Raw genomic sequence first — 12,010 nt, forward strand, 5'->3', positions numbered from 1 at the left:
CTGAGAAACATTGAGTCTGGAAAGACTTCTGAGATCATCTAGTTAGCCCTCTCTTACAAATGGGGAAATTAAGGTCTAAGGAGGAGAAGGGGCTTGCCCAAAGTTGCAGAACAAGTTGCAAAGTCAGTGCAGCTCTACTAACGTACATTTCTTCATTTTGCAATTTACTCTTCATCCTAGTGGCTAGATGAAAAGCAAGTCTACCCTCCTAATTCCCAGCTCCCCTTCTTTCACGCTATTTTTTATTTTCTTTGTTTCCAGAGCACCTTCTAGTATGATAATAATTTACTAATTTACTGTGTTTATTGCTATTTTCCTCGCTTCACTAAAATGTAAGCTTCACAAGGGCTCTGATTTTTGTTTGTTTGTTTTCACTAGAGTAACCTATGTGCCTCGAACAGCACCTGACCCATAGTAGGTGTTCAATGAGTATTTATAAATAGATGGGTGAAAAATATTTTGTTAAACTGTACGTAAGTTAACAGGTATTATGTACCAGCCGTTAGGCATTAGCACAGAATAGAGTAGAATATTTTCTTTTTCACATTTGATTCTAGCTTGAATTAGAGGTTACAGAAACAGCTTCTTTATTTAAGGTTAATTAGAGACCAATCATATATACAATAATAATATATGAATAAGAATAGCAACAATAACAACAGTGATAACTTCCACTTATGGAATATTTATCTGCCCAACACATACCATATGAAGTTCTGAGCTAAGACCATCAGACCATTGTCTCATGTAAGTCTTAGTACAGCCCCAGGGTAGAGGAACGAACTAGTATTGTCTGTTTTCCAAAGGAGGAAACCGAGGCTCCGGACGTGAAATTACTGTTTAAGGTTACATAGCCAGTATGGATTTAGGACCTGTGATCCCAAGGATTACATTCTTAACTACCAGTTACATTCAGTATTAGGCTTGGGGAATTCTCTCTTTGCAGAAGGAATTGAAAATGCCAAAGATTAGGCAAGCATTGCTATTTGGGGTGTCCTTGGGCCAAGAATACCAACCTCTAAGGTAGTATAAAACCACAGGCTGGAAAGATGCATTTTTTTTTCAGCCCAACTTTCCAGCATTTACCCACACTCTCAAGTCTTCCATACTCACATTACAAAGAACCTTTCGTCTTGAACTATTAGGGTTTTCTCACTTCTCAGACACCCTCCCTGAAGCAGGCCAAGGAAAATTCCTGTGGTGACAGGCCATTTCTAGGGAGGCCACTGTAGCACTTCACACTTGCTCTCACTCCACCCACTCAAGGAAGGGTAGACAGACAGAGGGCCCTTCACCCAGCTCCTATACTACTTTCCTGTGGAGACCTCAGGAAGGGGCCAAGGATCATGATTTTCTAAATGTGGGCACAACAGACCTCTTGTAAGACTTTGAGTTCTTGAAACACTGTACCTATTAAACTGGTTGTGAGCACACAGAATAAAGTATCACCACCCACTGTGGATAATGTCAGCATTCATTCCCACCCCTGACAGCCAAGACCGGCCCGGCTTGGAATCATTGAACACTCCACACACATGGCAGCAGAGCCCCTTGCCCCACAGCTGCAGACACAGGTTGAACACTGGTGCACCCATGGGCTTTTATGAAGAGAGAGGCTTGTAACACCCATTGCTGTCTTTACACACACAGCGCACCAGGTACTGTGCTGAGAACTTTACAGCCGTGATTTCATTTAATTCTTATAATACATGTGATGAGGCACTGCTGTCCCACTTCTGTAGATGGGGAAGGCCTGGAGAGATTGGTAACTTGACAGAGTCTCATGGCATCTGCAACAGGCAGAACCACGTTTTAAACAAAGGTTGAGTTAGTTCTAAAACCTGTGCTTTGCTAGTCGGCTCTTCTGCAACACTGGTTAAGAGCGTGGACTCTAGAGCCACGCTGCCTGGATTTGAGTCTTTTTTTTTTTTTTTATTGAGATGGAGTCTCGCTCTGTCGCCCAGGCTGGAGTGTAGTGGCCGGATCTCAGCTCACTGCAAGCTCCGCTTCCCGGGTTTACGCCATTCTCCTGCCTCAGCCTCCCGAGTAGCTGGGACTATAGCTACTTGCCACCTCGCCCGGCTAGTTTTTTGTATTTTTTTAGCAGAGACGGGGTTTCACCGTGGTAGCCAGCATGGTCTCGATCTCCTGACCTCGTGATCCGCCCGTCTCGGCCTCCCAAAGTGCTGGGATTACAGGCTTGAGCCACCGCACCTGGCCAGATTTGAGTCTGGACTCTGCCACTTACTAGTTGGGAGACATTGGACAGGTTACTTAGCTACCCTCCTCCTTGGGCTGTTCATCTGTAACATTTGGATAATAATGTCCTCGTAGCATGGGTTGCTGTGAGGATTAAAAGAATCCATATATGTAAAGCACTCAGTGTCTGGTGCATACAAAGCACTAAATGCCAGCCATTATTATTAATTTATATATCAACTCCTTTTTTCCCTCTAGATGATAGAAATTAATCTCAGGAGTTTGAGGTTTTTCCAACTACCCACCCTCACCCCCAACCCCTGCCAGGGGCTGCATCTGTATTCCCAAGGGGCTTAGATTGTCACCTGGCATATAGTAGCCTCAAGTAAATGCTGGTGATGATAATATGGCAGTGCCAAGACATTGGGGGTGTGGGAAGGCAAGGTTAGGGGATGGCATCTGCGCCTCGTCAGCATCTATCTTCCATGGTGTATCCTGAAAGTGGGAAAGGCGCTGTCCAGATAGATGCTCATCTTGTGGACAGAACAAAAACGGGGAGGCAACCATTATTTCACATACAGCAAGTTACCGTTAATGCCGTGACAGTGAATCTATATTTAATTAATTTAAAAGATAGGGGAAGTAAGAGTATTATTCACTAAGTTCTTGGTCAAGGCACATTAAATCAAAGCGGTTAGCACTTAGAACTCTGCCTGGGATACATTATCTCAGACAAGCTTCAAGGTATGCCTTTCTTTGGAATGAATTGTCACTTTCCAACCACCACCACCCAACCTGTGATCTGACCACAGTGTCTTCCTCCTGTCTCCTTTCCCTCTGGGTGCCTGGGCGGGCTGGGGTTCTCCACTGTTCTGCCACCAACGTAAGCTTTGTCGTGACTATACTTTCCACTTCTCTTCTAGCTTAAGAGTTGGACAGTGGAGGACCTTCAGAAGAGGCTCTTGGCCCTGGACCCCATGATGGAGCAGGAGATTGAAGAGATCCGGCAGAAGTACCAGTCCAAGCGGCAGCCCATCCTGGATGCCATTGAGGCTAAGAAGAGACGGCAACAAAACTTTTGAGCAAGGCCAGGCTCTGAGGGCCCCAGCTCCACCCAGGCTTTGGGTGAATTCTGGATGGCTTGCCTCACATTTGTTAGCCAGCACTTCTACTCTGTCGTCTCTCCACAGCACCTTTGTGAACTCAGGAATGTGCGCCAGTGGGAAGGGCTCTCTTGACAGCCAGCGTGCCATCTTGATGTGTGTATGTACATTGGTCAGGTATATTATTTCAAAGGATTTATATTGGCGCTTTTAACTCAGAGTTTTAAACCCCAGGAACAGAGACTCCTAGTTGAGTGATAGCTGGGAAAGTTTTACATTGTCTGTTTGTTTTTCTTCTCCCAATAGCTTTCAATTGTTCTTTCTGGAAGACTTTTAAAATATATATAAATATGCATATATATATATAAATTATAAATAGATTCCCCACTCAGTGTGGTGGCATCTCTGTACAGGTACAGTTTTAAACAGTTTGCCTCTTCTGTAAGATTATGGTACTGTGGAACATGAGGGCAGAGGACACCGGGAGGCTGTTAGGGGGTCACTGAATCCCAGGAGCCAACCTCCCACTTTGCAGGGCTGCATTTAAAAATTAGGTTTGGGACGGTTCTTTTACCATGGTTTCAGCCTTGTGTGGTCATCACTGGCTTCTGGAGCTATTGGTGATGTCCAAGGGAAACCTTTGAGAGTTTGTGTTTACTCTTTGAGTCCCAGGAGAAGCCTGGTACCCTCTTTGCAAATTGGCCTTTGCTCTTTCAATGCCTTTCATCCATCTCCACTCTCTCAACTGCCTAAAGTCACAGCACAGAAACTGCCCAGTGCCTTAAAAGGAGACATGATCCACTGAGGGGATAGGTCTACCAGGAACTCTCAGCAAACACAGGGCTGTGTTCAGTCCATAAAGGAAAAGCATTTTCAAAGCTCTCATTGTTCATGTAAAAATCATACACGTGGCATTTTGCTCCACATTCCTTACACACAGGGGTAGAAGGGATTGCTTTTGTGACTCACATTCAAATATGTGACTGTTTTCTTTTCTCTTTCACTGCTAAGCAGCCTGGAAAGGATAAATGAATATTAGACTAAGATTTGTTCTCCAGGAGGCTCAACCTGAACACACAGAATGTTAGAGCTGGAACGGACTATCGAGATCATCTGGTCTGACCCTCTTGTACGGATGATCAGAAAACTGAGGTGTAGAGGGGAATGGCAAAAATCACAAAGCAAGTTAGCATAAAAGCTCGGACTAGAATTCAGGGTCCTCACTCCCAGGCCACCGAACCATGCAGCCCCTTCTTTGGGGGAAGAGACCTGTGTCAGTCTTGGTTCATTATTCCAGGGAACCTTGCTGACAGAAACTTGCTCTTGCCTTGTCTCTTCAGTAGGTATGATCTGGCTGTAAAAAGATTGCCTAGACGAGCCAGATCATTCAGTTTCAGCAAGTCCTTGAGCTCCGCAACATCTGCCAGATATAGCAGACAAGCACCCATGGAGGCAGGTTTCGGGCCTAAAGCAGATCAGAGGGCTTTGCAAAAGACAGCATAGAGCCATCTTCCTGCAACTTTACCTCTTTCCCTCAGATGGGGAGCCATGACTGGCTTGCACCTCAGGATACTGTAATTTGACTCCATAATTGCTTTTGCTCCTGAAACCTGGGAATCAACGGAAAGGCAGGGAATGTCCCTCTTCTGTGGCCAGGTTCTGTTATTTGCAATTAAAGCAAGTTTTTAAAAAATGCAAGAGGCAGTTGTTAGTCTTCAGGGCTTGGCCACTGAAATAGCTATGTGGCAGATACTGAAAACAGAGGACAATTTGAGGATCTTGCTGGAATAATAAATGGCAGCTACCATTTGTTGAGCACTTATTATATATCAGGCACTGAGCTGGGTAGGCTCTAAACTTCATGATAACCCTATGACTTAACTACTTTATCTCCATTTTGTAGATGAAGAAATAAGTTCAGAGAGTGATTCCTTCCCAAGGTCATGCAGCTAGTAAATGATAGAATCAGGACTCATAGCATCACTATAGGGGAGCAATATTTACACAAAAAAGGAGAGTCCCAAGCCTATTTAAAATAAAGTGACCACCTTTTCTTGCATAGACTCTCTAACTGGCATTTTTAGGTTGGAAAGACAGCTGAATTAGTTAAGTCTGATAGCCAAGTAAGTCTTAAAAACCAAAGCATCCACGATGCATACCCCTGCACCATTTGCTGTGCGAATTAATAGTTCTGTCTCTCTCTCTCTCTCTTTTCTCTTTTTATTTTTTGAGACGGATTTTCACTCTTGTCGCCCAGGCTGGAGTACAATGGCACGATCTCGGCTCACTGTAACCTCCGCCTCCTGGGTTCAAGCAATTCTCCTGCCTCAGTCTCCTGAGTAGCTGGGATTACAGCATTTGTCACCATGCCTAGATTTTTTTTTTTTTTTTGTATTTGTAGTAGAGATGGGGTTTCACCATGTCAGTCAGGCTCCTGACCTCAGGTAATCCACCCGCCTTGGCCTCCCACAGTGCTGGGATTATAGGCATGAGCCACCGCTCCTGGCCTCTCTTTCTTTTTTAAACAAAGAACTTTGCACTTGGCCAGACAGGAGGAGAAAGCCCATTTTCTCCCTTCCTAAGCTAGATCCAAATAAAAGAAAGTTCAGTTTCCCCATAACCATTCTTGGGTCATGAACTTTGATCTGGAGTTTGTTTTGTTTCAGGCATGTGTGCACCCAGCTTGCTGATCCAACAAAGTCTATTGCTTACCAGCTTGATGGAGCCTTTTGGCCAGAAGTCAATTTGTTTTGGATCAGAGAAATTTCCTGACAAGGTATATTTGTTTTCTAGTGACAGAAAGGCAAAGGAGCAAGTCCTAGTTTGTTGTTGTTGTTGTTAAATACTAAATTTAAGATATATCAGCTTGTTTTCCTTGAGCCTTGGGCTTCAGTCATTGCTTGAGCATTTGCAGCTCGAGCTTCCAGGGAAATTTGAGGTCCTCGTTTGTCCTCTGCTTTCAAGAACAATGACCTGATTCTGTCTTTAAAAAAAAAAAAAAATCTCAGAATCCTTTTTTTTTTTTTTTTTTTTTTTGACATGGAGTCTTGCTCTGTCGCCCAGGCTGGAGTGCAATGGTGCCATCTCAGCTCACTGCAACCTCCGTCTCCCGGGTTCAAGCAATTCTTCTGCCTCAGCCTCCCAAGTAGCTGGGACTACAGGCGCTGCTCCATCACGCCTGGCTAATTTTTGTATTTTTAGTAGAGACGGGGTTTCACTATATTAGCCAGGTGGGTCTTGAACTCCTGACCTTGTGATTCACCTGCCTTGGCCTCCCAAAGTGCTGGGATTACAGGCGTGAGCCGCCGTGCCCGGCCAAAAATCTCAGAATTCTTTAAGAATATCTTAATTGCTCCATCAGTAATTTTGAAGCAGAAATTTTGAATTTCCTTTTTTTTTCTTTTTTGTCCTTTTCCCCTAGCCACCAATTGGATGGATGAATGTTTGACGGGGAAGAGGAAGGGTGGGAGGATGCATGGATGAGTGGATGAGTGGATCAATAGACGTATTGATAAATAGAGCCAGTCATCTGAAGCAACTTGAGAATTGTAGCCTTAACTCCTTGAGACTATAGATATCGATCCAGGAAACATTTAGCACCTGCCAGATGCCAGAAATTTATACCATTTAAAGCTCAGTAAGTCTTTTCAATATCAGGAATGAGAGAAGTGACATCATGATACATCCTATGGGTATTAAAAAGCCAATAGAATATTATGAATAATTTTTCGCTAATAAATTTAACAACTTCAACAAAATAGACAAATTCCTTGAAAAATAAAAAGTACCAAAATTCATTCAAGAAGAAATAGATACCAGCCTGAGCAACATGGCAAAATCCCATCTCTACAAAAAAAAAAATTAGTTGGGCTCGGTGGCACACACTGGTAGTCCCAGCTGGTCAGGAGGCTGAGGTGGGAGGATCACCTGAGCCCAGGGAGGTCGAGGCTGCAGTGAGCCATGGTCTCACCACTGCACTCCAGCCTGCATGACAGAATGAGACGCTGTCTCAAAAAAAAAAAAAGAAGAAGTAGATAATCTGAATAGCCCTATATCTATAGAAACTTAATAGTGCTGGGAGATATAGGTATTATTATCCTCATTTTACAGATGTGAAAATTGAGGCTCGGAGAGGTAAAGTCTATTGCTCAAGGTCATGTGGCTAGAATATGGCAGAGCCAGGATTCAAATCCAGGTCTTCTGATTCTTATTCCAGTGTCCTTTCCGGCATACCATGTTGCCTCTGAAGATTGCAGCTCCTTATTTACTAGAAATTTGTTCCTGCCCAATCTACATCTCCACTTCACCCCATCTTTTCTTAAGCACTATGTTTATGTTGTCATCACTATTATATTCATCGTCTTGGGAATACATGTTCTTGTTTGTGTTTGGAAAAAAATTCTTTTACCAGCTTGCACTCGGACCAACTTGGAAAAAAAAAAAAAAGCTTAAATGCTGTTGCTATGTACAGTTTAAAATGTGAAGTTTGTAGCTTTAACTTTTTGTAAGAAAATCTAATAACACTGGCTTAAGGGCTGACTTGAAATGCTATTTTGTAAGGTTTGGATGTAAGTAATCAATTGAGGTCAGCAGTTTGTATAAGTATGAGATGTAGCTTCCTCCATTGTCCCCACTCCTTTTTTTTTTTAAGTTTGAGATGCTTCCTGTGTTTTTATGTTAGAATTGTTGTTCTCCTTCCTTTCTTCTTCCTATACCTCATCACCTATGTTTTAAATAAACTGTCCTTTGGACCACAAACCCTTATTAATGAGAACCTCCATATATAGCCTGGATAATGGTGCTGTGAACAATCTTTGTGACATCGACTCTGGTGTGTTTATTCTAAGATCCAAAGCTGGGGAGAGAGGTAGGTAAACTTTTGTTGGGCTTCTGTTGTGTGTCAGGGTACTGAGCCACTTGTCAGGAATATAAAGATGAACCAGACACAGTTCTTGCAGAGCATTTGGGGAGTTAACCAAGCACAAAAACACACAACATTGAACATACCATGGTAGAAGAAGTTACAGGGCCTGTGGATACACAGAAGAGGGAGTGACGGTTCTGCGGGGATGTCCAAGGAAACTCTTCTAGAGGAGACAATATACCTTGAAACTTTAAAAATGAAGAGATGGCTAGGTTAATAAAGAGTAGGAAGTGAGGGGGAGAAGGCATCCTGGACAGAAGAACCCGCCTGTGTAAAGCCTCTAGTGTGAGATGTCGATCACCTTGGAATCCTTCATTCCCACCTGCTGCATGAAGCCAGGCCAGACGTGGCCCAGCATTCAGAGGTGGAGCAGCAGGTTTCTGCCCTGTTATGGCCCGTTCTTATCCAGGAATAGTTCTCCAGCCTGACCCTGGGTTTTTTTTTTCAGTCTTAAAATTTGACCCCACAGCAGAGAGGGAATAGAGTTACATTGAAAAGTAAGTGTAGTTCTCTTGAGTCAAATTGCTATACAGTATTTAATAGAATAGTTCCACAGTCTGTGTGAATAACTGTCATGTTATTCTGTGGGCCTTTCTTGGAGTGGGGTGATAAGTGTGTTTATCGTTCCCTAATTTACTCACCTCACTCCTTGAAATATTTAGTGTACCTTCCTTCCTGTGGCCAGGGTTGATGACAGATGTTCCTTATTGGTCACACTGAGAACCTGTGGCCAGATGAAAGAAAGAAGGAGGGATGAAATAAGTTTATATTTATTAAGTACTTATTATCTGCCAGGCACAATGCAGAGCCATTTAGATGACTTCATTTGTTTTCTCACACACACTCTTAGGTACGTGATAGTGTACCCTTTCTATAGACAGACGGACTTTTACAGTGTGCAGTACTGCCCACCAGGGGGTGTTTTGGAAATGGAGGAGAGTGTTTTTGTGGTGACAGCAATTGAGGAGCCCTACCAGCATTTAATGGGCAGGGGCAGGTTTGCTAGATGCTCTGCAATGCATTCTGGGACAGTCCTGCATAACAAACATCTGTCCAGTGTCCAGCACACCATTCAGATGTTCCACTGATTATTGATTTTGGTGAAAATTTTGTTTATAAACATGTGATACTAAACCAAAGTTCATTTACATGTAAACACAAAGTACTTTTTATATGGTTTTACTGTGTGTGTGTGTTTTTTTTGTTGTTGTTTTTTTTTTTGAGAATGAACTGTGAAGAATGGAGAGTCACTTGTAGTTTGTTTTGTTTGGACCTTTACTAAGAGTTGTTCTCCATTTCAGAAAACCACGTCGTCAATGGCAGTGATGATTGTGATTTTTGAGTCACTTGTTCAAGATTAGTTTAGATCTGTAGCTGTTGTTTTCACAGAAATTCTATATAACATGTAAACACATGGTAATTTCAGAGAATGATGAAGTACATTAAAAAGAAAAGAACAGGGTAATGGGATTGAAAGTAACATGTGCGCACGCGCGTGTGTGTGTGTGTGTGTAGGGAGAGATGGCTTTATATAGAATGATAACGCTTCTGGAGAAATGATGTTTATTTATTTATTTTATTATTATTATTATTATTTTGAGACGGAGTCTTGCTCTGTCGCCCAGGCTGGAGTGCAGTGGCGTGATCTCGGCTCACTGCAAGCTCCACCTCCCGGGTTCATGCTATTCTCCTGCCTCAGCCTCCCGAGTAGCTGGGTTTACAGGCGTCTGCCACCACACCCAGCTAATTTTTTGTATTTTTAGCAGAGACGGGGTTTCGCCGTGTTAGCCAGGATGGTCTTGATCTCCTGACCTCGTGATCTGCCCACCTCGGCCTCCGAAAGTGCTGGGATTACGGGCGTGAGCCACCGTGCCCGGCCGAGAAACGATGTTTATAATGAGACCTGCATGACAAGAAGGAGCCAGCTAGGCTGAGGGAACAGCAAGAACAAAGACCCTGAGATAAGAACAAAAGTTTGGCTTGTTGGAAGAATGGAAGGATTCTTCTCTGGCTGGAACAGCGTGTACAAGGTGGGTGACGGCAAGAATGTTCAGGGCCTTATGGTCCATGGGAAGGGGTTTGGGTGTTACTGCTGATGAGATGGAGAGCCGTCAAAGGGTTTTAAGCAAGCAACTGGCATGATTTATGCATTTTGAAACTATGCCTTCACGAAATAGTGCTCAGCTTCAGTCATCAGGAAAATACAGCCAGCCCTCTGTATCCATGGATTCTACATCAACCAATCACAGATCAAAAATATTAGGAAAAGAAAAATGGCCCAGCACAGTGGCTCATGCCTGTAATCCCAGCACTTTGGGAGGCTGAGACTGCTGGATCATTTGAGGTCAGGAGTTCAAGGCCACCTTGACCAACATGGTGCGACCCTGTCTCTACTAAAAATACAAAAATTAGCTGGGTGTGGTGGCGTGCCTGTAATCCCAGCTACTTGGGAGGCTGAGGCAGGAGAATTGCTTGAACCCGGGAGGCAGAGGTTGCAGTGAGCCGACATTGTGCTACTGCACTCCAGCCTGGGTGACGGAGCAAGCCTCCGTCTCAAAAAAAAAAAAAAATTGTATCTGTTTTTCTTCTTCTTATTCCTTAAACAATACAGGATAACAGTAATTTGCATAACATTTACATTATGTATTTTGCATAGCATTGTATTAGGTATTATAAATAATCTAGAAATTATTTAAATTATACAGAAGGATGTGCATAGGTTATATGCAAATACTAGGACATTTCATATCAAGGACTTAAGCATCTGCATGCAGATTTTGGTATCCATCAGAGTTCCTGGAACCAATTCACTGCAGATACCAAGGGACAACTATACAGATTAAAACCTTAATGCATTACTACCATGTATGCACGATAATAACTAAAATGGAAGAAATAGAAATGCCAGGTACTGGTGAGGATGTGGAGCAACTGGAACTCTTGAGTACTGGTGAATATACCTGTGACTTAGCAATTCCTTCCCTAGGTATTTTCTCAACAGAAATGTATGCGTTTTTACCACAAGACATGTACTAGAATATTCATAATGGCATTTATAATTTTGCCATACCGGAAACCATCCAGATGCCCAGTGGCAGCATAAATAAATTACGTAGATTTGCATAGTGGAATACTATACAATAATGAAAATGAGCTACCTATAGCTACTGTGGAAATAAGCAAAAGGGTATTGTGAGCTTGCTACAGCAAAGAAGTCAGCCACTGTTACCTGCATTTTGGCAGAAACTCAAAGGCAGGTAAAGGAATGGGAAAGCTCTACAGTAGAAAAAAAGGAAGGCTTCAGGGATGCCCTGTTGGAAGCTGTTGGCCTGGGAAAGCTGTAGGAGAGCTAACTATGTGATTGGACATCCTATGTGATTGATTTAGGGGTGCATATTTGGTTTCTCTGTTTGATCCTAAGTTGGAAGTGGGGACAAAAATTGGGGAAGCTGTCAATTATTAATCAAGTCCTGACCATTTTGACTTGATTGTTACAGAAGTTATTGTTTAGCTTCCTGGATTGCCACTGGAGATAGCAATCTGGCTTCCTGCAAGTCTGACATAGCAGGCTGGCAACCTGGGCTATTTATTGTAGATATGGGGTTGGTTTCCTGGGCAGGTTACTGCAGGTTGTGGGTCAAAGTTCCATTTTTATATATATTCTGGGATTGTCCATTTGTACATTCAGTCTCTCACTATGTGCAGCAATATGGCTGTATCTTTCAAATATTTAAATGAAGCTAGACATATCCATTGATGGATGAATGAATAAGCAAAATAGGGC

General features: G+C 42.9%; 1 protein-coding gene across 1 annotated transcript in view; it reads left to right on the forward strand.

Annotated features, from left to right (window-relative positions):
- Nucleotides 1-8,060, forward strand: part of STK4 (serine/threonine kinase 4) — a 105,953-nt gene extending 97,893 nt beyond the window's left edge. The window contains exon 11 of the mRNA XM_033186524.1: nt 3,123-8,060. Coding sequence (XP_033042415.1) covers nt 3,123-3,281 — 159 coding nt within the window. The 3' untranslated portion in view covers nt 3,282-8,060. The remainder of the gene's footprint in view (nt 1-3,122) is intronic.
- Nucleotides 8,061-12,010: the final 3,950 nt, after the last annotated feature.

This window comes from Trachypithecus francoisi, unplaced genomic scaffold, assembly GCF_009764315.1.
Source record: "Trachypithecus francoisi isolate TF-2019V2 unplaced genomic scaffold, Tfra_2.0 Lachesis_group21, whole genome shotgun sequence".
In the NCBI taxonomy this organism is placed as follows: Eukaryota; Metazoa; Chordata; class Mammalia; order Primates; family Cercopithecidae; genus Trachypithecus; species Trachypithecus francoisi.